Source organism: Elaeis guineensis, chromosome 10, assembly GCF_000442705.2.
Source record: "Elaeis guineensis isolate ETL-2024a chromosome 10, EG11, whole genome shotgun sequence".
In the NCBI taxonomy this organism is placed as follows: Eukaryota; Viridiplantae; Streptophyta; class Magnoliopsida; order Arecales; family Arecaceae; genus Elaeis; species Elaeis guineensis.
Window position 1 is genome coordinate 26,413,343 of NC_026002.2, and position 26,745 is coordinate 26,440,087.

The following is a 26,745-nucleotide window of genomic DNA, read 5'->3' on the forward strand; positions in this document are numbered from 1 at the left end:
AATTAACCAAATGTTACTACTCACAGATACTAGCATGGCTAAAGATGACCGATATATCAATTAATTCATCTGGTTGAATTGAGAGTCAACCCAAACTCAACATGAAACCATCAACAAAATTGTTTGGACGTGGGATTGAATCCTACTTTTGAAACTGTTGAGGTCATAGAATACTTGCAAGAAGACCCTCACCAATCCTATGTTTAAAAGAGGGACAGGCTGAACACAAACACAGATGGAAGACAGACCGGCGCTTCCACCGGTCACCCTGAGTTAAGTTTGATCATATTTTAGCTCATAACATGTTCCTAGCCCTTTGCCCCATCACCCCCTAATAATACAATAAATCTTGCAAGTCACTGCTCGATCTTACTGCTGAATGAGGAAGAGACAGACAGTGCAAGGTTTTGACATCTTTATGTTTGCCATCCTCGCCACTAGAGCCAAGATATTCGCTAGCTCGTCATATGTAACTTAATGTTCATGGTGAAACAAAATCTAATTGTGACCATCTTCAGGAAGCTCTTACAAAACCGTAATGATTGCCAAAGCTTCTAGTCACATACGAGGCTTGAAAACAAATTCAAGTATATGGAAATAAAATGGAGCCTATGTTACAGGACTGCGTCACATAGCAGTTCCCTTAAATGGCTAGCTGTGATATAGGAAATGCCGCTTGCAATGCTTTCGCTCGATTCACATGGCAATAATGTGTCACTAACCTGCTGGGGAGACCAAGACCATCAGCAAAAGTTCAAGGAACTATGTGCAGTTTTAGATCACACAACGCAATAATCAATCAGACTAGCTACGAGCAAAGAATTCTACAATGACCAAAATTCAGCAACAGTGTGCAACAAAAGCTGCTGGCTCTACCAATACCAGGTTAATGTAATTTGAGAAAGAATGTGCAAATGTGAAGGAACTCAGGTGCTACTGAAGTTGCTAACCACTCTTTAGTTTAGCTGATTTGCATCCCTCTCCACTCGGACCAGGTCCATGGTTCAAACACTGGTGGTGTCATTCCCATCACATTTCTCATTCAAAAAAATTACAGTCAAGTTAGCTTTCTTACAATTAAACAAATAGCCATCAAGTTGTTGATCTGTAGAAGAGTACATTAATTAATTTTTTATCTGTAATTCAACACTAAAACCATGCTCTCTTCTGAATCTTCTACAAGTATACCACAGTCATATTACCATGTTATTTTGGTAGCATGTAACTGAAGATGACCGCATCTGAAAAGCCAAGAAGCTCCACGAAGTGGAGTTGCCCGAAAGCAGACTGCAAAATAGTGGCCCACTAAGCATTTCTTCTTCCTCCAAATCGAAGCCTAAGATTATCGAGCGTGCGTGAAACCATCAGAAGCCGTGGATCATCAGCTGGAATCTCCCGTTGCTGGAATAAAGAGAACCCATTAAGTATTTTCTCAAGCACCATAGCCCATTCATAGGAATCCACGACCTTAAGACCTCCACTTCTAAGGCTGGCCATTGTAAGGCCAGGTTGACACATTAGGCCATAAAATTTTACGCATGCATCCATTAGAAAATAACTCTATATATTGTCTGTCTAGTTCTTACACAACCATTTTGAGTGACTTAACTATGTTGAAGCATCATATGCAAGAGTAGATGGAAATATATTACCTTTAAACCCTCATGGTAGGTCTCGACTGCAGGAAGAGAAGGATTGATATTGCGGCTTTGCAATAGATCCAATATATAATTGGCAGTGGTGTACTCTCCCGTCTAGCTGCATGCAATTATCGAATTAATGTATTACTAGAGTTCATTAAAGTACAGTTTCTCAGAGCATTATAATTCCATTCCTGAGCATCTAAAGACATGTAATCAAGTACTTAAAGGAGTCCGTTCTTTCAAAAACCTTCTACAAGTCCAGTATTGCATGCAGTTGACCTAACAGAAACCTTCAATGCACTCATCACTAGCTCATGACAGCCAATTGTCAGATTAGACATAAAAATTCTCAGGACAATGTGATCATTGACTTTAAAAAAAAAAAACTATATCTTGGAAGAAACATAAATGGAGAAATCACTACCTATTTTAGTAATCAAAATTATATTCGTCTGCTTGCCTTTTCGCCTGCAGCTACTAAAAGGAGATCACTTCCCATCTTGGGGTTCAAGAAAAATCCTCGTCCATTCATTTTTTCCTGACAAAGTAAAATTTGTTATGTAAGTCTAGTAACTTTGACCAAAGTAACAGTCAGACTCAAAGATCAGAGGAATCAATTACCAGGGTATCTTGAGCAAGCTGCATCCCTTGAGGAGTATAACCAACCGTTGCTACCTCAACTAGCGTCTATGAAATCACAAGTATAAGAAATTAATAAAACAAATTTTCAAGTACTACAAAGAAGATTATCAAAGCAGAAAATCAAATTTGTGCAATATTTGGTTGCAACATAGAAAGCAACACAGAAAGCTAGGCCACAACAAGATCACAAAGACACTACTTAAGAGGAAATTGAAACATTTACTTGTTTCTCCTTCCACTCCTATTTTTTTCGAAAAATAGCTTTCTGATCTCCTACACGTATAGAAATACATACATATGTAATACAATGCATGCAGACATGCAGCACAGACACATATATACCATGTCCATGTCCTTGTGCCTACATTTTTGGAGCTTCTCATGTCCACACTTTTGAGGACACTTGGACGCTTGGCATCCATGCCAAGTATCCAGGTAAGGGTATTGATCCTACAATTCATATTTTGGGATACCAGCAGGATCTATAGGCTGCCAGTTCTTTCCACTTCCCTTTCCTCTGCCTCCTCTTCTAAGATAAACCCTATTTGTGTGGGAGATGTCACATGGATACACAGCCAGGAATTCACACAGACCCAAAATTAATGCTACAACAATGATAGAAAACCACAAGCATTTACAATCTTAGGTTCCAAGATGCAGCTGGTTAAACGAACCATTGTTTACTGAAAGATAGAATTTGCCAGGTGACCAATTATATCAACAGACCCACCACATACAACTCAGCAATCGGGGGCCTTGAACTTGTATACTCCTCAAAAATCTTAACGCCAGAATCCACATCACTGCAATGAAAATAACACCTGTTTTAAGGCAGTTTACTAGTAAATTAATGCTGAAAGTTTAGAATAAAGCAACAATGATTAATATACAGTTATAACTCCAAGAAGATGATGAAGCATGATAAGCAAGATCTCTCAAAAGGTGTTATTTCAGAAATGCTACATAACAAGTATATTTCTACATCTGCATATCTGGCATGAGAAAAACAAGAAACAAACTCATCAAGATTTGTCAAATAACGTAAGGCTCCAAACAGATGCTACCTCAAGAGGGTGTGGACACAACCACTGCCTTTTGATGCAAATAGTCTTGTTGGATAAAATGTGAAATCACAAGCATTGGCGAACATCTCACAAACACAAATATAATACTAATATACCACGCAATATCTTGTTTACTTATATGCATGTTATAACATTCACATTATAATATCATTAATAAAGCTTGTTATCCAGACATTCCAGTCAATATGTGACTATGAATGGTCATACTTTATTGTTAAAAAAGAAATTAATTATTATTACAATATTGCAGTCCTTACATCAGAGATCACTAAGAGTAAAAGCAAACTTAATCACTTATGATGAAGATAGCCTTAAATCCACTTCTCTTTGAAATCATGCTGGCATAATGACAGGTCCACAAGCACATTGAGACAGTTTCATCTTACATGTTCCTCAACTCAGTTGCTAATGCAACATGTCTCCCAATTTAAATGACAAAAACATCATTATACCCATCTACACTCATCTAAAGTCAACAAATTTTGTCAAATATAAACTTGCAGTCCATTAACTCCACCCTATCATGGCTACCCATGCATACCTGAGCAAGCAAACTTTGTTAATTATAAATTTCCAGTCCACTTCCCCTATCAAGCATTGTAAACTGCTGAAGTACTCATCTCTCACCCTTCATCTGATGGTATAAATTTAACGTCTAATGCTGGCCTTGCTAATAGCAAAGCATCAGGAGTTGCGGTAGTAATTTCTATGATTGGTGATTTATATAATGAATTTGGTGATCATTAATGTAATACTTTGTCCAAATCTTTAATCCTATCAACAACTTAATTCAATTACCTTTTTTCATTATAATCCCCACAGAAAATTCTTAATGATTTTTTAATTCTTTGCATCATCATTTGGGGATTACCAATATGTAATTAATATTCACAAGGATATAGGACTTGGTTCATCCTGGATCACATTCCTGAGACGTCAGCTCCTAGGATTGAACCCTGAGTCCTTGTAAATCAGGATGCCTCGGTTTATGCCAGTAGTCCCAACCAGGACTAACAAGGTTGGTGATCAGGTCAGTTGCTACCTGCCAGTACAAGCCTATGACCTAGTTAAAAGAAAGAGCCCAAGGCTTTTTTCTTCTTGTATGCCTGTTTTGGCATGCAGAGGAAAGGAAGAGAAGAAAGGAGACAAATAGCTCTGATCCGACAATGGCACCATAATCCTAAGCATCATCTAGGACAACCTACCCTAACCCATAATTTTTGCAAACCCTAGAAACCCTCTAAACAACAATCATTAAAAGCAGCATAAACAGTAAGAAGTAAAGAAGACAAAAAGAAAAATGGCACCCCAATGATCACCAAGACACCAACCCATCACAAGTGTCAAGACAGTACAATCATGGTAACTTCCCAACCCCGTCTCTGACCATTGCCGAGTCCAGAAGCATCTAAAACCTTGAATTTTCATACTTCATCCCTAGTCAACCTATAATTTGTTGATATCTTATGCTCAAAATCAATTTTGAAGATATTTAGTTGCAATATTTTATAATCCTGCTAATTTTTAGGATACCAAGCTTTTATTTTCTTGTAGCTGTGTCTTTCTACAAACCGGCACTACTGAATAAAAGCATCAACATCTGCTTAAGATAGTCCATTCTGTGGCATCAATATTCAGATTCTTCGGAGTTGAAGATGTCCCAGAAGCAGTTTATCTAATTAAACAGACTGAACTGCCATCAAATTCATCTTAATTCATTAAGATTTAAAACCTCCATAATACAATAACGACATTGCAATGTCCACAGTAGCAAGTTTTTATATGGATTTCAAAGGAATGAGTTCCACATGAGTTGCTTTTTGCTACAAATTGCATCCTGATTGAATATAGGACGGGTTTCACTCTTTTCAGGTCATTCTTCCCAAGCTAGCCCATGTGGATGTTATCAAGTATATGGTAAAAAGATGTGCACAGTTGTAGGATAACCTGCATGTACACAAAGTGCATTTTCCTTTCTAACAAGAGAGGAGAATAGTTCATCATGGTATCAAAAAATACTGACACCCCCTGCATATCATTGTGTATTCGATAATACATGGTGTAATATGTCTGTACATCATTGTCCACAAAAATAGAAATGAAACAAATGTGATCATTTTATGACCATCGCAACAATTTTCACTAAGAAAGACATGAAAAGTTTGTAAGATATGTCTTAACAACAAATTCATGGACCTCAACTTAGACATGCATTTTACTCATCCAGTAAATTATAGATTCTCCACCAGAAAGACAATAAAGATAACTTTTAAACGAATTGATCAAATCACCTTTGAATCACATTGTTGGGTGGATGTCTGGTCAGGACACCACCTCCCAGTACTTTTTTAGTACTATACGATGCAGCAAGAAGAAAGAAAAAATAAAACAAAAACAATCAAAATATGTGGATTAGCCACAAAATGGCTCGCCTCCGCGGAACATGCAAATTTCACTACGAAAAAAAAAATTTACAAGAGGAGATCTCACCCTCAACTCTTGTACATCCAATTCTCTCTCACCTGAAGTTCTCCTCACAAAAGCTCTCTCTCTTGGAAGACCCCCCTGAACCCTTGAAGCGATCAGCGTCCGCTATCTAGGAGCCTCCTGCTCCTTCTCTCTCAGCAACGCGCGCCCTCGTTTCTCTCCTCAGGAATTCCGTATGGCGTCCACGGCAAAAACCAAACCACACAGCCTCCTTGTTTATTGTTCCCAGCCTTTTATAAGGCTTAAACCCACTTAGATTAGGTTTAAGACTCCTTAATCAACCCAAATAAGGATCTGGACCGTTGGATCGAGAATCAGATCAACCCACACCCTCCGATCGTGCTTCGGTCCATGGAATAGTGCCGTGGACCATGAGAAATACGTGAAAAATGCCCACGTGGTCCATGCGGTCCGCCATGGACCATCTGGTCCACAGTGGACCGGGGTACAGGGCCCAGGCAAGGCACCTGGGCTTGGGCCAGCCCGCGTGCGTGGGCTGGGCCGCGCGCCCACCTGGGCAGCATGCCCGGGCCACGCGCCTGGGTCGCACGTCCCATGCGTTGGCCCCGCCTTGGCCGCGCTCCACCGCTCCACCGGCCCATCGCCGGCTGTCGGCAGTCCTCCACCGCCTCGAATCTCGTGTTAGCTTCAAAAGCTCGTATTTTCTCCATCCGAGCCCCGTTTGGGGTGATCTTGATCTCGTTGGACTCCATTTTTCATCACGAACCTCGTTGTGGGCTCCATGTGGGTTGAATCTCGAGGCATCAAATTCTAACAATCTCCACCTCGACTCGATATTCGGCATCCTCCAAACTCCGAGAGCTTCTGGGGATCTCCTCGCCCCCATGCCTTGGGGTAATTGCCTGCTGATCATGAAAGGGAAAACATGAGAGTCGAGCCAGGCTGCTCGATCCCATCTCCGTCGTATGCTGTGCTCCTCCTGATCTGAGACCTGCTCGGGGTATCGTCCTGCGGCAATAGGAATTTCACCTTGCGACGTCACCTCTCGTCCTCCCGAGTTTCCTGTCTCATATCCGATCCGCCTCCACCCGAAGCTCCACCTCGCTCTGGGCTCTGCCTGGCTCCCGAAGCTCTACCTCACACTAGGATCCCCACCAGATAATAATATCCTCTGCTCCCCTTCTTCCCCTCCAGCAAAATTCTATCGTCGCGTAGCACCCATAGGATTCCTCCACCAGCTACCGTCCTATAGCCTCTCGAATCCAATCTGCTAAATGAGATAAGATTCTGCCTGAAATCGGATACGTATCGGATCTCTCCCAATCTCCTCACTGCACCACCATGTGTCCTCCAGCTGACCGTCCCGATGCCTTTGATCACACAGCTCGATCCATCCGACAGATATACAGTGCCCTCACTGTTCTCTAGGGAGTCAAACTGCTCCTCTTTGCAACATACATGATAAGGATATGCAGAATCTAATATCCACTGCTGGAAAGAAGTATATATCTCGTTAGATATCTCTAGGACATCTCCATCTGAATCGCTACCGACTGTCGCTACAGCAGCCACCGTCTGATTTTTAAGTTGAGGACAATCTCTGACTAGATGCCCAACTCCTCACACCGGTAACATCTGATTTTGCTCAAGTCTCTCCTGGACTTGGACCGCCCTCGTCGCGATCTCCTATCGCTCTATCTACCGCCTTCTGCTCCTTCAGAAGCCACCAAAACTAAGCTACCGCCATCTGAACTCGAAGCTGGGTTCTCCCTCCTGAGAACCTCGTTCTGGAGTATCGCCGCGGTGACCTCGTCCATCTTGATAGTGCTATTCTCCACTACAAGAGCAGTCACCAAGGACTCGTACGAAGGAGAAAGTGACGTCAACAAAACCAGCATCCTGGTCTTCTCCTCAACATTCTCACCAACGCTGAGGAGGTCAGTGAGGATCTTCTGGAAGTGGCTGAGATACTCCTGCACGCTTTATCCCTCAGCCATCCGCAGTTGGTAGAACTGCCTCCAGAGAAAAAGAGTGTTGGTGAGAGATTTTGTCATGTACAACTCCTCGAGTTTCGACCACAGCACCATTGGAGAAGTCTCGCTTAGCACATGGATTACCACCTCATCTGCTAGGTACATGCGGATGGTACTCACCGTCTGCATCTGTAGCCATTTCCAATCCCGCACCTCCATGGTAGTCGGCTTCTCATCGCACAAGAGAACATCGATCAACCCCTGTTGGATGAGCATGTCCTTCACCCTTGTCTGCCACAAGGAGAAATTGCTCTTACCATCAAACTTTTTGATCTCGATCTTGATTGATCCTGTCTTCTCCATTTTCAGTCTTGCTCATCACCACTGCAATCTGCATTCTTGTACCGCACAGCTCTGATACCACTTGTTGGGTGGATGTCTGGCTAGGACACCACCTCCCAGGACCTTTTCAGTACCACGCGATGCAGCAGGAAGAAAGAAGAAATAAAACAAAAATAATCAAAATACGTGGATCAGCCACAAAAGGGCTCCCCTCCACAGAGCATGCAAACTTCACTATGAAAAAAAAATTTACAAGAAGAGATCTCATCCTCAGCCCTTGTACACCCAATTCTCTCTCACCTGAAGTTATCCTCACAAAAGCTCTCTCTCTTGGAAGACCCCCCTAAACCCCTAAAGCGATCGGCGTCTGCTGTCCAGGAGCCTCCTGCTCCTTCTCTCTCAGCAATGCGCGCTCTCGTTTCTCTCCTCAGGGATTCCATACGGCGTCCACGGTAAAAACCAGACCACACAGCCTCCTTGTTCACTATTCCCAGCCTTTTATAAGGCTTAAACCCACTTAGATTAGGTTTAAGACTCCTTAATCAACCCAAATAAGGATCTGGACCATTGGATTGAGAACCAGATCAATCCACGCCCTCCGATCATGCTCTGATCCATGAAATAGTGCCATGGACCGCGAGAAATGCTTGGAAAACGCTCACGCGATCCACGCGGTCCGCCATGGACCGCCCGATCCACAGTGGATCGGGGTACAAGGCCCAAGGCAAGGCACCTGGGCCTGGGTCGCGCCCACGCTAGGTGCCTGGGCCCGAGCCGTGCCTCCCACGCATGCGCGTGGGCTGGGCCGCGCGCCCGCCTGGGCCGCGTGCTTGGGTCGCACATCCCGCGTGTTGATTTCACCTGGACCGCGCTCCGCTGCCTGTGGCTGCACCGCCGTCGCTCCGCCGGTCCGCCGCCGGCCGCCGGCGATCCTTCGCTGCCTCAGATCTCGTGCCGACTTCAAAAACTCGTATCTCCTCCATCCGAGCTCCGTTTGGGGTGATCTTGGTCTCGTTGGACTCTATTTTTTCCCGCGAACCTTGCTGTGGGCTCAATATGGACTGAATCTCGAGGCATCAAATCCTAATACACATCAAATTTGTAATATTTCTGAGTGCCGGAAAAAACTGCATCAACTAAGTTGAGTTTTATCATAATAATTTATGATGATTTTTTTTCCAAGGAACTGCAAAACAAAGACATCTGTAATATGCTCATCACTTATTCTTATGTATATTTGTCCACCTTTCTCTATAAGTCATCCCGAGTTAATTTAAGTTTCAAAATTTGAATGGTAGAAGAATTTACGTTCAGCTATTGCATATAATATGGAAAACAGATGATACATAAAATGAACGAAAATCCAAAGTCATACATGTGGAAACAGGATTGTATAAATCCCACTGGGCATGAGGATCTTTATTTTCTCAAATAGCCATGACTTGCCCTACTTTTTTGAATCCAACATGAAATAGGAATCTTTTTTTTTTGTTTTATTCTAGTTCAAAAATATGTCATCCCCAATTGGCAAAATCAGTTCATATTTTAGAGAGCAAAATTTGGAGCCTGGTTTTGATCTCAAGTAGGCAAATGAGTTTCATTTTTGGCAATTTCAGTAGTTGCAGCTTCAGAAAGGCCAAAAACAGCCTTTAGTATGCTCAGCGCCCACCAATTTTTTTCACGTAGCCTAACAAGCAACTTCATGAACCTTCAATATAGCCACAACATACACAAACATAAACCATGTCGCCATAAGAAAGTTTGAGCATATAGTTCTCCTGTATTTTTAAAGGTTACGTACTAGGAACTAACTTTCAATATAACAAAAAACCATAATCCTTCACTATATCTAATGATGTTACTAAAAGAACGCTATATTAGGAAATGAAATATTACATCAACTGAATGTATTTCTGAATGAATGATGTCCAATGCAACGCAACAAAGTACGGCATGAGTATAAGTTTAATCATTAAGTGCATTGCAGGATCTTTGATAAGAATATACAAATCTACAAGCTAGAATTAGCTCTTCAAAATAAGCCATCTTGACAAAAAATACCTCATTGCTTGCATCATAATGAAGACATCATGAGAATAGCCATCTCTTTTTAACATTTCAAGAAGTGTCTCCATTGTCTACAAAAATAATAGAAAGCAGAAGTTAGTTAACAACTCTTGCTACAAGACATGAATGAATAATTTATGAGCTATTGTCATATAGCCCACTACTCACTGAATTCATGCTCCCACAATTATTTTCTTTTGTAATAACAAGGTATAGTTCAACTTAAGAACCAAGAGTTCAATGATCAGCCATATTCTATGGTTTCATGAATACCAATCCGATAAAGCCAAGAATTCAAAGCTAAGGAAAGTCGGGCAAACATTAGTTTATAGCCTAGCAATAAAGCAAAATTAAAAGCAACATCTGAGCTGGTGTTATCATATCCTGGTCAGTTGTTATAACAAGATCCAACTAGTTACAATCAAAATCTATGTTTCAACTAGTTACCTAGAAAAGAAGTCAAATAAATGATCAATAAAGGGCAAGGACTCACATTGGCATGTATTGAGTCCCCCGTAGGGTATGCATTGAGGAGGTCCTGGATACTTAAGCAATGTTGAAAATTGTGTCCTAAAATCAATCATGTGATGATTAAGTTCTTCTTTGTATATGAATTATTGATTATTGAATAAAAATTATTCTGATATTTTCATCACAAAGTTACATTCTCCTTGAACTCTTGTGCTGTGATGAAGTCCTTAGAACTATGCTAGTGTGCGATAAAAAGAGATTTTATCGTATAGTTCTTAAATATGTTCGCGATCAAATGATACATCATTACAGGACAATAACGTTTATCAAGTACAGGTCGTTGTGTGCCATATGGATTGGTTGTCCCCTTAACCAAGGAGTGCAGTGACACTGATATGGCATATATGTGAAATGCAAGAGTACATCATCACTGAACAAGTAACTCACCTACTGAGCGTTTCGCTGTCAAAAGCTGCTCGCGAAACACATAGGTATAAGTATCCTTCAGATCTGAGATCATCATAGTGACTTGCAAGCAACTCACTGTACTTTAGTACCGGACTATCTAGATTTCTAATGTAGTGACGGAAAGCTACTGGATAGAAACAAGTACTTGCGAAGTCTGTGTATGGATCAAGATGGGATTGACCCCTCCAGATTATTGGGGTTGATGTATTGCTGTATTTCAATTTAGCAAAATCTTGGCCACGATAATCCATGAGATAGATTTAAAAGGTTGAAATACAATGCGGATGAAGCAATCTCGATTAATAGTTAACCTGAGATTATCCTAGAGCATTCAGGATCAAAAGGATAAATTATGTGGTAACCATGTATATGGATTCTGAAATATTCTTTTACGATAATTTGACCTATCTGGATATCAAAAATTATTACTAAATGGTATCTCAATTAGTGCAGAAATTAATTTCTGTGCTACCGACTTAGTGTTTGAACCTATGGAGTCACATACATAAGTCGGACAAAGTAGGAAAGAATTGGTCTATGTTTAATATCCAATTTGAAAGTACTTGACTTGATTGAACATATAAGCTAACTTGATTGAGAATTAAGTTATGGATCAAACGAGATTAAAGAGTTGACTATGTCTAGCTAGCACTACATATAAGCTTCAGGTTCGATCTCGGAGATGAATATTTTCTGATCTATGATCCATGGAGCATATGAAAGATTGAATTTAAGTACTGATTAATTTTAGATTAGATCTGAATTAATTAAGCTTAATTGGATTCAAAATCTAAGTTAGACTTGATATAAAAATCTTAAAAAATTTGAGATTGACAGTCTTTCAAAATTATTTCGAACCAGCTTCGAATTGGATTCGAATTGAACCCATTTTGATGAGATATGAGAATTCTCACTTGCATTGGGATTCTTCTCTCATGTGAGCTGAGCAACACCTAGAATGGTGCTGGTTTGGGGGGTCCCATGTGGGTGAGGGAGTGGGTGCAAATTGGTTGTCATATGTGATGGCAATTATATCTCATGTAAGAATCCTTCTTTCATGAGTATTGAACTTATTTAAATCAGATTTTAGTTAGGACTCCTATGCTTATTGGGTCATAAAAATCATCTATAAATAGAAAGGGTCTCTACCTATGGATGCATAGCAAACAAATCAGATTAAGAGAAGAGAGAAAGAGAGAGAGGCGTGAGAAGAGAGAGAGATCCCTCCTTCTCCTTGACCCTCTCCTCTTGTTGCCGCCCCTCTTCCCTTGGGTGTGGATCCATCTTGGGCATCCCATCTGCTGGTGTGAGGTGTTACACTAGCACATCTCCTCCCTCATTTGATTGAATTGCGAAGGCAATTGGATTGAACTTCAACTTGCTTTCCTACGGTGTCTGACATGCATGCGAATAAGGGATCTGCACATCCAGACCTCCGCGAAGGTTTATATCAGATTATTTGAGATTTGATCTCTGGTTCTGCTACTAATCAGATAAAAATTTGATCCTTAATCATGTGGATGAATAAAAAAAATTTCAGATGCAACCTGGGCCTTCTGAAGAGAAATAGTTTTCCTTCCCTTCAATTAGTATCAGAGCAGGTCTGAAATACATGCATGCATAACTGAATTTTTTGGGATTGATTACATAAGATGCAATTGAGATTTTTTGTAAGACAATAAATTTGATTTAAATCTATTTACATAAAATTTTTTATCTGATTTGGATTAGATTAGAGGTGCCTAATCAATGATTGATTGAGGTTGTTATAAGTTTGTTATAACAGAATTCTACTATTGCTGAATTTCTAATGGAATAACAACATGAATTAAAATCTATTTTAAATTTATTTTAATAAAATTTTAATATTATTTTTTTTATAAAGTGAAGTTTATTTTAGATCTGAATTGGATCTATTTCGATAGATATTTAGATCTGAATCCTGTCAAAATTCAGTACTGCACGAAAATAGATTTCACCAAAAATTTATTCCTTATGCATTCATTTTTACATTTAATTAATTTTTTATATGATATCAAATCTAAAATTGATATTTTATAATCAATATAAGATATATTTCAGATCTGATATGATGTATATGATATATCAAATATAATTGGATTAGATGAAGAACATAATTGATAAGATCAAGGATATATTCATGACATAAAATAGTTTTGTCAATAATTGCATGTTGATGTAATTATGTATAAAATTAGATTTTAGATTTTAGTAGCCTAGTACTTAGGTTGATGAGATCGCTAGACCATCCGATCATAGGAGATTGAAGAGATTAATCTCTCTTTTGTCTATTCGATAGATTCTCTTATAACGTGTAGGGGTATCATTATGATCCGATTTTATGAAGAAAAAAAGTGAACAGATTTTTATATATTATTTTAATCATAAATATATTTAGATTAGATCCAAAGTGATTTATGATTCATTACAAGAGGATAAAATTTAGATATAAAATTATTTTAGATATGAATTGCATGTTACATAAAATGTAAACTTTGGTATAGATCTAAAAGTTGTCATAATGCATAAGATGTATGTATGAAGTTTAAATTATACCTATGTATATTTAATTGTTAAACATATTATAAAAATTTATTTTCATGTGTTGAAACATATGGTATGCTTCGTCTGAAACTTTTGTAGAATAGTTCTACAGACTGAAATACATGTTTCACACATTTAATTATGAATTAAGTTTTGAATAATCTAGATTTGAGAATTGAAGATCATTAAGACACCACATAAAATGATGGGCAAAGAGTTAGCATGAATCAAGTCCTTCTAATGGGTTAGATCTAGGGTTAGAAACACATATGAACCAAGTAGAAAAAATGATTAAATCTAATCAAGTATTGAATTAGATCAAGTCAGTATTTCTCTAAGTCAATCTCAATAGTTGAAGTTTGATCAAGTCCATGTGTTTGACCTTAATAAATGGACTATGATCATGGCTCCATGGTTGAGCCCAAATCTTCTGGTGAATCAAATCAAAACTAATTAACCAGTTGGTGTCTTAGGTAAGTTTGACAGATTCAATTAAGTAATTTTTAATTGGGAGCTATTCACCTAGATGCATCTATGGTGAGTTAAGGACATATCCTTCTCACTAATCTCACTTACGTGGCCAACATGGTAGATTATATTTTGATTAGACCACTAGTCGATTCGTACAGACCCATACCATTAAGGTGAATCAGTGTGACTGATTTAGGTGTCTTTAGATCAGCTTGTGTCTAATCCTTTACATGACTTGATAAAGTCAATGAAAGAATTTGCAGCTTGTAGGTCGACTTCTTCTCTTATTCTCAAATCAATAAAATCAAATCTTCTAAATTATTAGGTCCATAAAATGATAATGAGTTTAATATTCCAAATAGGCATTGAAAGTACCACACGCCTGGTGTCTATTACGTATTGAAATTATTATTCATCATATGACCATTATGATATACCTTCATATTAATGCTCAGGTTGGCCGAACCACACTCGGGCCTAGACATTCGTTTGTTGAATGCACTTCGTGTGTCATGTTAATGGTTGGACCTAACTGAAATTTTCAGTAGAGGTGCCATATGCCTGCTGAAGGGATGCCTGGGATAAAACTTATTGCTAGAAATTGTTCGGAGAAATAATTGGTTATGAACCTACCCATAGATGCACTAGGGTTGGCCGAGCCACACTCAGGCCCAAATGTAGTCCATGTGGATTCTAGTATCCGCTAAGAAATTAGTGTACTTCCTTGAGTTGGAGGTAGAAGCTATCAATTCATAAACATAGTAGGAAAATCTTTAAACTAAAGTCCATGTCTTTAGGATTAAAAATAATTCATATACTAATAGGCTAATATTTTTTCTTTCAGTTATGGCCAACACACTATCCCTCCATATGCTGTTGGATAGTGACAAGCTTATTGAATCCAACTTCGATAGCTGATATCGAAAGTTGAAGATCGTCTTGGAGCATGAGAGGATTTTATATATCCTTACGGATGAGGCACCTGAAGAACCTACAACCAATGCTCCTCGTGTCATGAGAGACACTTACATAAGGTGGCTCAATGACCGCACACTGTACATTGCATGATGAGGATAGCTATGAACGACGAACTTAGTCGTAAGTTTGAGGATGCATAGTCAGAGGAGATCATTCAAATATTGAATGAGTCCTTCGACACCCCTAAGGATGCAGAGAGACACAAAACCTCCTGCACAGTATTCAATATCCGAATGTGAGAGGGGGCTTCAGTCATCGATCATGTATTGTACATGATTGAGCAGATTGAACGTCTTAGCAAACTTGACTTTCTGTTGCATGAACAGTTAGGCAAGGATGCTATTCTCAACTCGCTACTAAAATCCTACCTACCCTTTCTCAGTTATTATAGAATGACGAAGCTTGCGGTGAACTATCATGGTTTGCTAGGGTTACTGTAGACTTTTGAAAAAGATCACCAGCTCTAGAAGGAGCCAGTGAATTTAGTGGGAGGTTCATCTGCAGGGCGTCGATCCTCTAGAAGAGGAAAGAAGAAAAAGATGCAGAAATCTCATACCGTCGATCTCAAGCAGAGCAAACCGTCAAAAGTTAACAAGAGCCAGACATAGTGCTTCTTCTGCAAGAAGTTGAATCATTGAAAAAAAAAAATTATTCTGCTTATATAGCCACCCTTGACCCAAACAGACCTAAAAATAAGAGAAAGAAGCAACAGTTGCTTCACAAGATACTTATATGATAACTTTTTATAATTTTTCTATTTGTGATACTACTACTTGGGTATTGGATACCGAAAGTCCTATTAATATATGCAATTCATTGCAGGGACTGTAGGTAAGTAGAAAGTTTCGAGAGGACGAGCGATTTCTTAACGTCGGAGATGAAAGTTTTGTTCCAGTTCTGATTTTGAAAACTTTGCAGCTTGTCTTCGAGTCCAGTAGTATCATGTTAGATGATTATCATTTTTATCTCTTTTTTTTTTATAAATATCATCTCTGTAGGCTTTTTGGCCAAACTTGGTTACAAGTTTATAATAAAAGATAATTTTTGTGATATTATATAAATGATACTACAATTATGCGGGATAATTGAAATATGGCATATACATAATATCACGGTTTGTTAATGTAATGTACACACCCAGTAAATGCCCTAAGTTAAATAATATCAGTGAATCCTACCTTTGGCATTGTAGGCTTGGTCGTGTGAACAAGAATAGGATTGACAGGTTGATCAAGGAACATATCTTTGAGATAGATGATTGTGAATCATTACCAACCTGCGAGTCCTGTCTACTTAGTAAGATGACTAAGTCACCTTTTAAGAAAAAAAGTGAAAGAGCCAGCGATGTCCTAAGTTTAATATATGCTGATGTATGCGGATCTATGAACATAAGCGCTAAAGGAGGATATTGCTACTTCATTACGTTCACAGATGACCTATCAAGGTATGGGTATGTCTATCTTATGAAGCATAAGTCAAAATTATTTGAAATATTCAAATGATTTCATGCTGAAGTAGAGAAACAAACTGAGAAGAGTATTAAGATCCTTCGATCATACCGAAGAGGTGAATACCTCACCAGTGAGTTCCTGACATATCTGAAAGAGAATGAGATTCTCACACAGTGGACCCTTCCTGTAACACCACAACATAACTGAGTGTTAGAGAGAAAGAATTAAACCTTGTTAAATATGATCCGATCTATTATGAGCTTTGCGAGTCTGCCAATCTCCTTTGGAGGATTTGCTCTAGAAATTATCTGCTATATTTTGAATAAGGTGCCAGTAAGTCTATCGACAAAACTCCATATGAGATATGGACTGGACGTAAGTTGGTGCTCTCACACTTTAGGGTCTGGGGGTGTCCAGTTTATTTCAAGTGTTTAAAGACAGATAAGTTTGGACCGAAATCCGACACATGCTTGTTCGTAGGGTACCCAAAAAAAATTAAAGGGTACTACTTCTACCTCACTGTAGAACAAAAGGTGTTTGTCAGCAGTCAGATAGTTTTTATGGAAAAAAGTTCTTTGGTGAAGGAGCTAATATCTGTAAAATTAAACTTGATGAAGTTCATGAGGTGGAAGGACCGACACACACAGAATTGGATTTGATTGGTGAATCAAATTCAGAGCCAGTAGAAGCGTCATTGAGGAGACCGGTAGAGTACCACGTCAGCCGGACAGAAACTACAGTTTTCTAGTCCAAGACGATGACCCCATCAAACTTGATGAGAATGATGAGGATCCGATCACCTATATGGAGGCCATGCAAAGGTTCAGCTCCCAAAAATGGCTTGAGGCCATGAAGTTCGAGATGGAGTCCATAGAGATCAATGGTGTATGGACACTAGTTGATCCATCCGAAGGGATAAAATCTATATTTTTAAGAGAAAAAGAGGAGCGGACGGAAAGATAGATATCTATAAAGCCTGTCTAGTTGCCAAGGGATACCGTCAGTATTATGGTATTGACTATGACGAGATGTTCTCTCCTGTGGTAATACACAAGTACATCCGAATTATGCTTGCTATCACTGCATACTTAGATTATGAGATCTAGCAAATGGATGTCAAAATCGCTTTTCTCATCGAGGAGCTGGAAAAAAAGGTGTATATGATACAATCTGAAGGGTTCAGATCCACAGATGAGTCAAAAGTGTGCAAGTTGAAAAGGTCTATTTATGGACTTAAGCAGGCATCTAGGAGTTGGAACATGTGTTTTGATAAGGTGATCAAAATGTCTGACTTCGTTAGGAATGGAGAAGAACTTTGCATCTACAAGTGGACTTCCGATTCTGTAATCATCTTCTTTATGCTGTATGTGGATGACATACTGTTATTAGAAAATGACATCCTGGCTTTGCAGAGTGTGAAGCTATGGTTATCATCATAGTTCTCTATGAAAGACTTAGGAGAAGCATCCTATATTCTTGGAATGAAGATCTATAGAGATAGATCTAGAAGGTTGCTTGGATTGTCCCAAACCACGTACATCGATACCTTGTTGAAGCAGTTCAACATAGATAATTTCAAGAAAGGCTATCTTCCGATAGGCCATGGGATTACTCTTTCCAAGAAAGATTGTCTGACAACTTCTAAGGAGAGAGAGCGCATGAGTAAAATACCATATGCTTCAGCAATGGGATCTATCATGTACGCTATGATATGTACGAGACTGGATGTGGCCTATTCAATAGGGGTAGTGAGTAGGTACCAGTCTGATCCGGGTGAGAAGCATTGGAAGATTATGAAAGTAATTCATAAGTATTTGAGAAATACTAAAGATCAATGGCTTATCTATGGAGACACTGATCTAAAACTTGTGAAATATACTGATTTCAGTTTTCAGTCAGATTATGGAGACAGCAGAAGCATGTCGGCATGGAATGCCATATCAGACCGAACTGTCTGATACAGGACATGCCAAACTATCCCGATGGGGATCGAGACGGTTCCGGTATGCAAAATGGCACATGCCGGTGTTGGAAAAAAAAAGAGAGAAAGAGAGAGAAATAGAGAGAGAGGGAGGGAAGAAGAAAAAGAGGAAGAAAAATTCATCGGAGGGACCGTCGGAGGGCAGTTGTGGCCGTCGGGCGGCGGAAAGGGCTCCCGCGGCTCCGCACGGGGAATAAGGACGATCCGCTCCAATTTTTCAGAGCTTTTTTTTAAAGAAACCTTTTCAAAGTGAAGTCGGCATGGGGTTTGCCGACTACAACGGCCCTCCGACGATCCCTCCGATGAATTTTTCTCCCTCTTTTTCTTCCTCCCTCCCTATCTCTTTATTTCTCTCTCTCTCTTTCTTCCTCAATTCGTCAGTATTTTTCTTCATCGGTTCACCTCGATTCGAAATGAAATGGAGGCGTGCTATACCGTACTACCGATCAGTCGATCCGGCCATCGATACTGGTTCTGCTGACCTTGCGTGTCAGGCTACGTATTTACTCTAAATGGAGGAGCTGTTTGCTGAAAGAGTTTCAAGCAACATACTGTGGTCGATTCTGTATGCGAAGTGGAATACATTGCTGTATCAGATGCTGTAAAGGAGATGGTGTGGTTTCGAAAGTTCATCAGCGAGCTGGAAGTTATACCTTCCATTGATGGTCCTGTCTTGCTGTACTGTGACAGCTCCAGTGCTATAGCTTAGGCAAAAAAAACTCAAGTCGCACCATCGCACCAAGCATGTTCTGCGCCGCTATCACCTGGTGCAAGAGATCGTGAATCGAAGTGACGTCGAGCTTCAGAAGATCAACAGAAAGAAGAACTTAGCCAACTTCTTCACTAAAGCTCTCAAGATCAAAGAGTTCGATGATTTCAAATGAAAGATGGATATAAGATATTGTCCCGATTGGCTTTAGTCCAAATGAAAGTTATTGAGAATTGTGTCCTAAAATCAATCATGTGATGATTGAGTTTCTCTTTGTATATGAATTATTGATTATTGAATAAAAATTATTCTGACATTTTCATCACAAAATTACATCTTTCTTGAACTCTTGTGCTGTGATGAAGTCCTTAGAATTATGCTAGTGTGCGATAAAGAGAAGTTTTGTCGTATAGTTATTAAATATGTTCGCGATCAAATGATACGTTATTACAGAACAATGATATTTATTGAGTAGATATTGTTGTATGCCATATGGGTTGATTGTTCTCTTAATCAAAGAGTATGGTGATACTGGTATAGCATACAAATGAGATATTGGAGTACATCGTCACTGAATAAGTGACTCACCTGCTGAGCATTCTGCTATTAAGAGCTGCTCGCAAATTATATGGATATAAGTATCTTTCAGACCTAAGATCATCATAGTGACTTGCAAGCAACTCACTGTACTTTGATGCTGGACTATCTGAATTTTTAATACAGTGATGGAAGGCTACTGGGTACAAACAAGTACTTGTGAAGTCTGTGTGTGGATCAAGATAGGATTGATTCCTCTGGATTATTGGAGTTGATGTATCACTGTATTTTAATTTAACAAAGTCTTGATCAGGATAATTCATGAGATGGATTTAAAAAGTTGAATACAATGCGGATGAAGCAATCTCGGTTGACAGTTTACTTGAGACCATCTTAGAGCATTCAGGATCAAAAAGATGAATTATGCGGTAACCATGTGTATGAATTTTAAAATATTTTTTTATGATAATTCGACCTATTTGGACATTGAAAATCATTGCTAGATGGTATCTCGATTAGTGCAGAAATTAGTTTCTGTGCTACCGACTTAGTATTTGAACCTATAGAGTCACGCACACAAGTCAGATAAAGTAGGAAGAAATTGACCTATGTTTATATGTCCAATTTGAAAGTACTTGACTTGATTAAACATATAAGCTAACGTGATTGAGAAATAAGTTATGGGTCAAACAGGATTGAAGAGTTGACTATGTCTAGCTCGCACTATATATGAGGTTTAGGTTCGATCTCGGGGATGAATATTTTTTGATCTATAATCCATGAAGTATATGAAAGATTAAATTTAAATACTGATTAATTTTGAATTAGATCTGAATTAATTAGGCTTAATTGGATCCAAAATCCAAGTTAGACTTAGTACAAAAGTCTTAAAGAGTTTGAGATTGACAGCCTTTCAAAATTATTTCGAACCAGCTTCGAATTAGATTCGAATCGGATCCGTTTTGATGAGATATAAGAATTTTCACTTGCATTAAAATTTTTCTCTCATGTGGGGCAACGAACACCTGGAATGGTGCTGGTTTGAGAGGTCCCATGTAGGTGAGGGAGTGGATGCAAATTGGTTGTCATATATGATAGCAATTCTATCTCATGTAAGAATCCTTCTTTTATGAGTATTGGACTGATTTAAATCAGATTTGAGTTAGGATTCCTATAGAGAGAATCTCTACTTATAGATATATAGCAAATAAATCAGATTGAGAGAAGAGAGAAAGAGAGAGGCATGAGAAGAGAGAGAGGTCCCTTTTTCTCCTTGGCCCTCTCCTCTTGTTGCCGTCCCTCTTCCCTTGGGCATGGATCCATCTTGGGCGTCCTACCTACTGGTGTGAGGTGTCACACCAATACATCTCCTTCCTTATTTGATTGGATTGCGAAGGCAATTACATTGGAGTTCATCCTGCTTTCCTACGATGTCTGACGTACATGCGAAGTAGAGGGTCTGCACATCCAGGCCTCCACGAAGATTTATATCAGATTATTTGAGATTTGATCTCTGGTTCCGCTGCTAATCAGATAAGGATTTGATCTTTAATCATGTAGATGAATAAAATAATTTCAGATGCAGCCTGAGCTTTTTAAAGAGAAATAGTTTTTCTTTCCTTCAAACAGGTGCAACAATCCCAACTAATAATCTTCTGGCTCCCTTTTTGGGTGTGTTCTAATGTCGTTACAAATGATAACAAGCCAAACCAGCCCACAACCCATGAGTGGCCAAGGAACATTGCATTGCGGGCCCTTTTAGGGCTAACCACGAGCCAATCGTGGTGTTTGTAATTCAACCCCTCCTTGGGCAATGATGTTGAGGCTTAAGTAGGAGCATGTAAAGATCCACATAGGCATGTGTTTAGTCCCATATCATGTGTGCCTTGGGGAAGTTGTTGGCACTTAAGTAAGGCTAAAGGCCCAACCTTCAAGCTAGCCTTTTTTGGGTAACTCTTGGGATGTTAAAAAAGTAAGCTGACAAAATTATGATTATAAGCGAAATATTATTCCTTTTACATTAATTAATTTTGTAAGGAAAGTCAAACCCCCAACTTTACAATCACAACGAACAGCATGGATGTTATGGTTTAGAATGTTTAGTGTCGGAGCATGATGGAGTCAAATGGCCGGATAGTCATATATGAGAGTTGCAAATGACTAAAAGTTTGTTTTTCCATAGGAAAAATAATATGTTCAAATCCTCAAAATGAGTGAAATATTTAAATTTAGCAAAGATTAATGGAAGAACTACACCATAATTGAAAAAAATTAGCTATTTCTCAAACTAGGAACCTTCTTTCTGCATTGATCTTGCAGCAAGCCTAGAACTAAATATCAGATATAGATAGTTTCTCCACGCAAAAGTATCTGCAAGACTTGGAGCATAAAAAATTTAAGATCTACATGACTAAGCTTTCTGATAATCGTTATCCATGTCATTTACTTAACATGTGAACAGAAGATAATTTTGTATCCTGCTTCTAGAGTGATCTGTTTTGAGAGATCTCGCATCTAAGGTCAGGGAAAAGATGTCTAGTTAGAGTTCAGGGAGGACATGGATGCAAATCATTGGCTATAGTTGTGATTCAAGTGTAACAATCATGGTCAAAAACAAGTAGCAGTGAACCTTGGATCTTTTTTTTTTCTCATTGGTAGCAGCCAAAAGATTATGTCATGAAATAAAATATATGATGACTTAGAATCAAGCTCAGATTCCCCAGGTATATTAAATAAGATTTTAACCACATCAAGAATCATGCAAATTTGAGTCTAGATGGAAAATAAGGTTTGAACACTTAACAATTCTCAAGGCTGATAGTCAAAACACAACAATCTAGGGTTTGGCATCTAAGGCTGGCTCCCCAAGCTTCCTTATGTAGAACATTGGATGGTTTAGTAATTACCCTGTGTTTGGTTAGGGTTCATAAGATGGTGGATGGATGAGGTTGGAAGGATGGATGACCTCCATCCACTGTTTGGTTAAAAAATTGTAGAGATGATGGATGAAAAAAGAAGGATTGTCCATCCACACTAACTCACCAATTTGCATTCTTACAAATTGAGATGATGTGAAGAAGGATCGATGGAGCATTGATGAGCGGATTTTGCATTGACAAAATTATCTCTCATTAATTTTTTTTGATAAAATTATAATATTTTTTATTTTTTTATTCATATTATTTATATATATTTTAATATATACTATTAATCATATACTATTAAATTTTATAACTAATTATTTTAATTTCAAAACATAATTTTAATAATTATAATTAAATAATTAGAATTATCTTCTATTTCTTTATTTTTGTTTGCTATTTTTTAGTTAACTATTTGTATAATATTAATTAACTATTTAAATTAAATTATAAATTAATAATTTATTTATATAATTAATTTATCAATATTTAATTTATAAAATTATTTATTAAATTAAAATTAAAATTAATTTTTATTTATCATTTTTAATTAACCATTTGTCTAATATTAATTAACTATTTAAATTAAACTATTAATTAATTAATTAATTGTATAATTAATTCATTAATATTTAATTTATAAAATTATTTATTAAAATAAAATAACATATTTATATAATTTTTTATATAATTATAGATTTTAATAATTATAAGTTTATACCTTGATTACTTTTTTAGTATAAATAAGTATTATAAATTAATAATAATAATATTTTTATCAAAGGATAGTCTGATAAAAATATTATATAAATATCATCCATCCTTCCTCTTATTCCTCCTATACCAAACTGAAGAGAAGATTATTTTTATCCATCCTTCCATGTTTAACCAAACATATGAAAGGATGGATAGATCTTCCATCCATCCTCTTCTTCATCTATCCTTTCTTTTTCATCTATTCTTCCTTTAATCTATCTTTCATACCAAATAAAAGGTTACTCTTACAAAATTTGAGCAGGAGAAGAAACTAGCATGATTTTTTTATTGGACTTTTAAAGTTTGGAATTTGAACCAAGAATGCATTGACCAGAACTCTTGTGATTAAGAATGCATAGAATAGAAAAGGTAGCCAGTCTTACTTGGGAACAAGTTCATGGAAGACATGACTTTCAAAATGGGAATATGGCATTTGCATTCCCAATATCAGATAAATAAACATAACCATCAAGCCACGCACCAACTATTTGAGCCACCGTAGGATACATTGACATAACTAAAGATTATTCATAAAAATAAAGAACATGATAAATCCAAGTGTCAAAAGTGACTTTATTGAATTCATTCGTGCATTTAGGACCAACCACATTGAAACAAAAGAGCAACCCAATAAATTTTGAGCATTGCATTCATCCTCTACTCAGGACCTAATGTAGCATTTTCTTTTCTGATTACCAGAAGTATCATCCTCATATGCTTCAACTGCAGACCCCCAAATGCAAATTATAGAACTCTTAGTTGTAAGATCAAATAATAGCTCACTCATGCATCAATGGTTAATCAAAATTAGTCAATTATTTTTAAAATAAATGCATTTTTTCTATAAGCATTCTAATATGTATACATTATATGCATATAAAAACAGGTCACTGAAAAGGATTTACGAGGCAACACTTGTAAAAACTAGTTACTGCTACAAGCCTACAACATGTCCTTGTACAACCCAAGCACTACAGTGCTCAGGTACTGTATATATAACATTATCATGCTAGATGGTGCACCCATATATCGATCGACAACAGGTCTCCAGCTTCAAGAGAAGATAAAGATAATACCTCTTTACTCTTTAAATCTGCACAGGCATGTAAAGCTACATGATAAACTGTTAACTGCCTGTTTATAAATCCCCGTCTGTGCACATACTCTACAGTTGGGATATTATACAATTCCTCCTCAGAGACATTCATCATCACATTCTCTCCACTGTCAGTTGAAGTTTCAATTGATGACCAACCGTCGGTCCCCGCCTCTCCCTCTCAATCCCCGACATCAATTCCCGGCATGAGAACTCTCTCTCCCCCTCGGTCCTTAGCACCGATGTGAGAACTCCCTCTCCCTCTCGATCCCCGACGTGAGAACCCTGCAATCTCTCTTGATTTTCGACAGCCCTTTCTCCTCCTCTCGGCCCGCCCCCCTCCTCCTCCTCGATGTACCGCCGTCGCTTCCTCCTCCTCTCCGCGCTCCCTGATGAGAACCCCCCTCTCTCTCCTTCTCGGCCCCGACGACCCTCCCTCCTCCTCTCAGCCTGCCCCCTCCTCCTCCCCGACGTACCGCCGCCGCTCCCTCCTCCTCCCCGTGCTCCTTGGCGAGAACTCCCCCTCCCTCTCCCTCTCGGTCCCGATGGCCCTCCCTCCTTTTCTCGGCCCACCCCCCCGACATACTGCCGCCTCGACCTCCTCCTCTCGGCAATCCTCGGTGTGCTGCCCCACCCCCTTATCCCGAGACATCAGGAAGATAATTTTTATTTTTTTATTTTTATAATTTTATTTTTTTATATAAATTATAAATTTGTTTGTTCAACAACATAATATAGGAGGAAGGCAATTTAACTTAACTTAAATAATGTTAATTTATAAATAAATTATCAAAATAATTTCTTACTCAGTCATTATTTTTTAAAAATTTTACATTACATGAAATCATAAACCCATCTTTTGATTAATGTATATATTCTACGGCATGCATATATTTATATATTTTTGTATGAGTGGTAGAATTATGTACATTGATCAATTGATTATCCAGTTTGGACAATTTGAGAATTACAATTAATTCTATAAGTAATTACAGTAATCAAACAATGCACAGAGGGTTTGAAAGAAATTTCAAACAGTATTTTTTTTTAGTTCTCCCCAAATATTTTTAGCTGTATGGAGAGAACTAAGAAGAAATACTGTCAAAATTTTTTTCGGCTCCTATTACGTATCGTTTGATTACTACAATTATCTATAGAATTAATACAATTTCTGAATAGGATAGGACCTAACTTTACCAATTAGATAATGATAGGATGCATTTATTATGTAAGTCATTTTAAATATTAAGTACTTCCTCCTAGTAAACATCTGTTTATATGTTTATGTAATTTTTCTTACAATAATTTTCAACAAAATAGATCTAAGCCTTGTCACTATTATCTTCCATTGGGATGGAAGGATTAGTCAGAATGCTAACGGTGCATATTATATTAGTGGAAAGATCTGGATGACCATGGTGGACCGTAACGCAACATTCCTAGAACTTATGCGAGTTTGCTATACTATTACTGCATGGAACCCCAATCACTATAGAGTTTTCCTACTATGTAGATTTTTTATGCATACTATTGGATAGTATTTGGCTATACCTATTGAAGATGATCAGAACACGAACATCATTTAGGACATCCCATCATTGAGGATTTTTCGAGTGGTTGAAATTTTTATTGAGCCAGCAGCGGTAGGAGTTTCAGATGGTGGCGAACAGTATGTTAGTGTGTCTCAGACTATATCTGCCCAACTTACGCAGTCGAGGATGCATGGTTCTCTACCTGATATAGCTCCAATGACCAATGAAGCTGGATATGAGTACGGAGGCATCTCTATATGTACCATTGATAGACCAGCAGCATCCATGACTGATAATTCTCAATACATGATAGGTGCAGAGTTTGCATATCAATATCCATATAACACCGTATTTGATAATATGGGGTCTGGTCCTAGTTATATGGTAGCTACCATAGAGCACGTAGAGTACGAATCTTACGATCCTATATCACTTAATCAGCTACATACAACACATCGAACTTGGAGGATTGGGAACTGCAATGGTTGATATAATTTTATTTGAAAATGAAGCCGCCATTGGTTATAATCCTAATCCTACTAATGACGAAAATGAGGATGATGATGCAGAGTCTAATGGCAGTGATAGTGAAAAGTCTAGTACAGAAGG

General features: G+C 38.2%; 1 protein-coding gene across 1 annotated transcript; it reads right to left on the minus strand.

Annotated features, from left to right (window-relative positions):
- Positions 1–1,144: 1,144 nt before the first annotated feature.
- LOC105059993 (pentatricopeptide repeat-containing protein At4g35850, mitochondrial-like) lies at positions 1,145–26,423 on the minus strand. Its single transcript, XM_073245168.1, has 8 exons — positions 26,313–26,423; positions 24,585–24,782; positions 10,195–10,271; positions 3,016–3,106; positions 2,265–2,330; positions 2,104–2,181; positions 1,653–1,754; positions 1,145–1,401 (listed from the first exon to the last, which is right to left on the minus strand). The coding sequence occupies exons 1-8, from the start codon at positions 26,421–26,423 to the stop codon at positions 1,306–1,308; spliced, it is 819 nt and encodes a 272-aa protein (XP_073101269.1). The 3' UTR covers positions 1,145–1,305.
- Positions 26,424–26,745: the final 322 nt, after the last annotated feature.

What these genes read in the sequence shown, in the direction of transcription:
- LOC105059993 (XM_073245168.1), bottom strand. Translation starts at nt 26,423, where the DNA reads ATGGATGCTGCTGGTCTATCAATGGTACATATAGAGATGCCTCCGTAC. An exon ending in ATTATGATGCAAGCAATGAG is followed by an intron (nt 3,107 to 10,194) that starts GTATTTTTTGTC and finishes GCCTTAAAACAG; the next exon opens with GTGTTATTTTCATTGCAGTG. An exon ending in CGATTGCTGAGTTGTATGTG is followed by an intron (nt 2,331 to 3,015) that starts GTGGGTCTGTTG and finishes GTGATTTCATAG; the next exon opens with ACGCTAGTTGAGGTAGCAAC.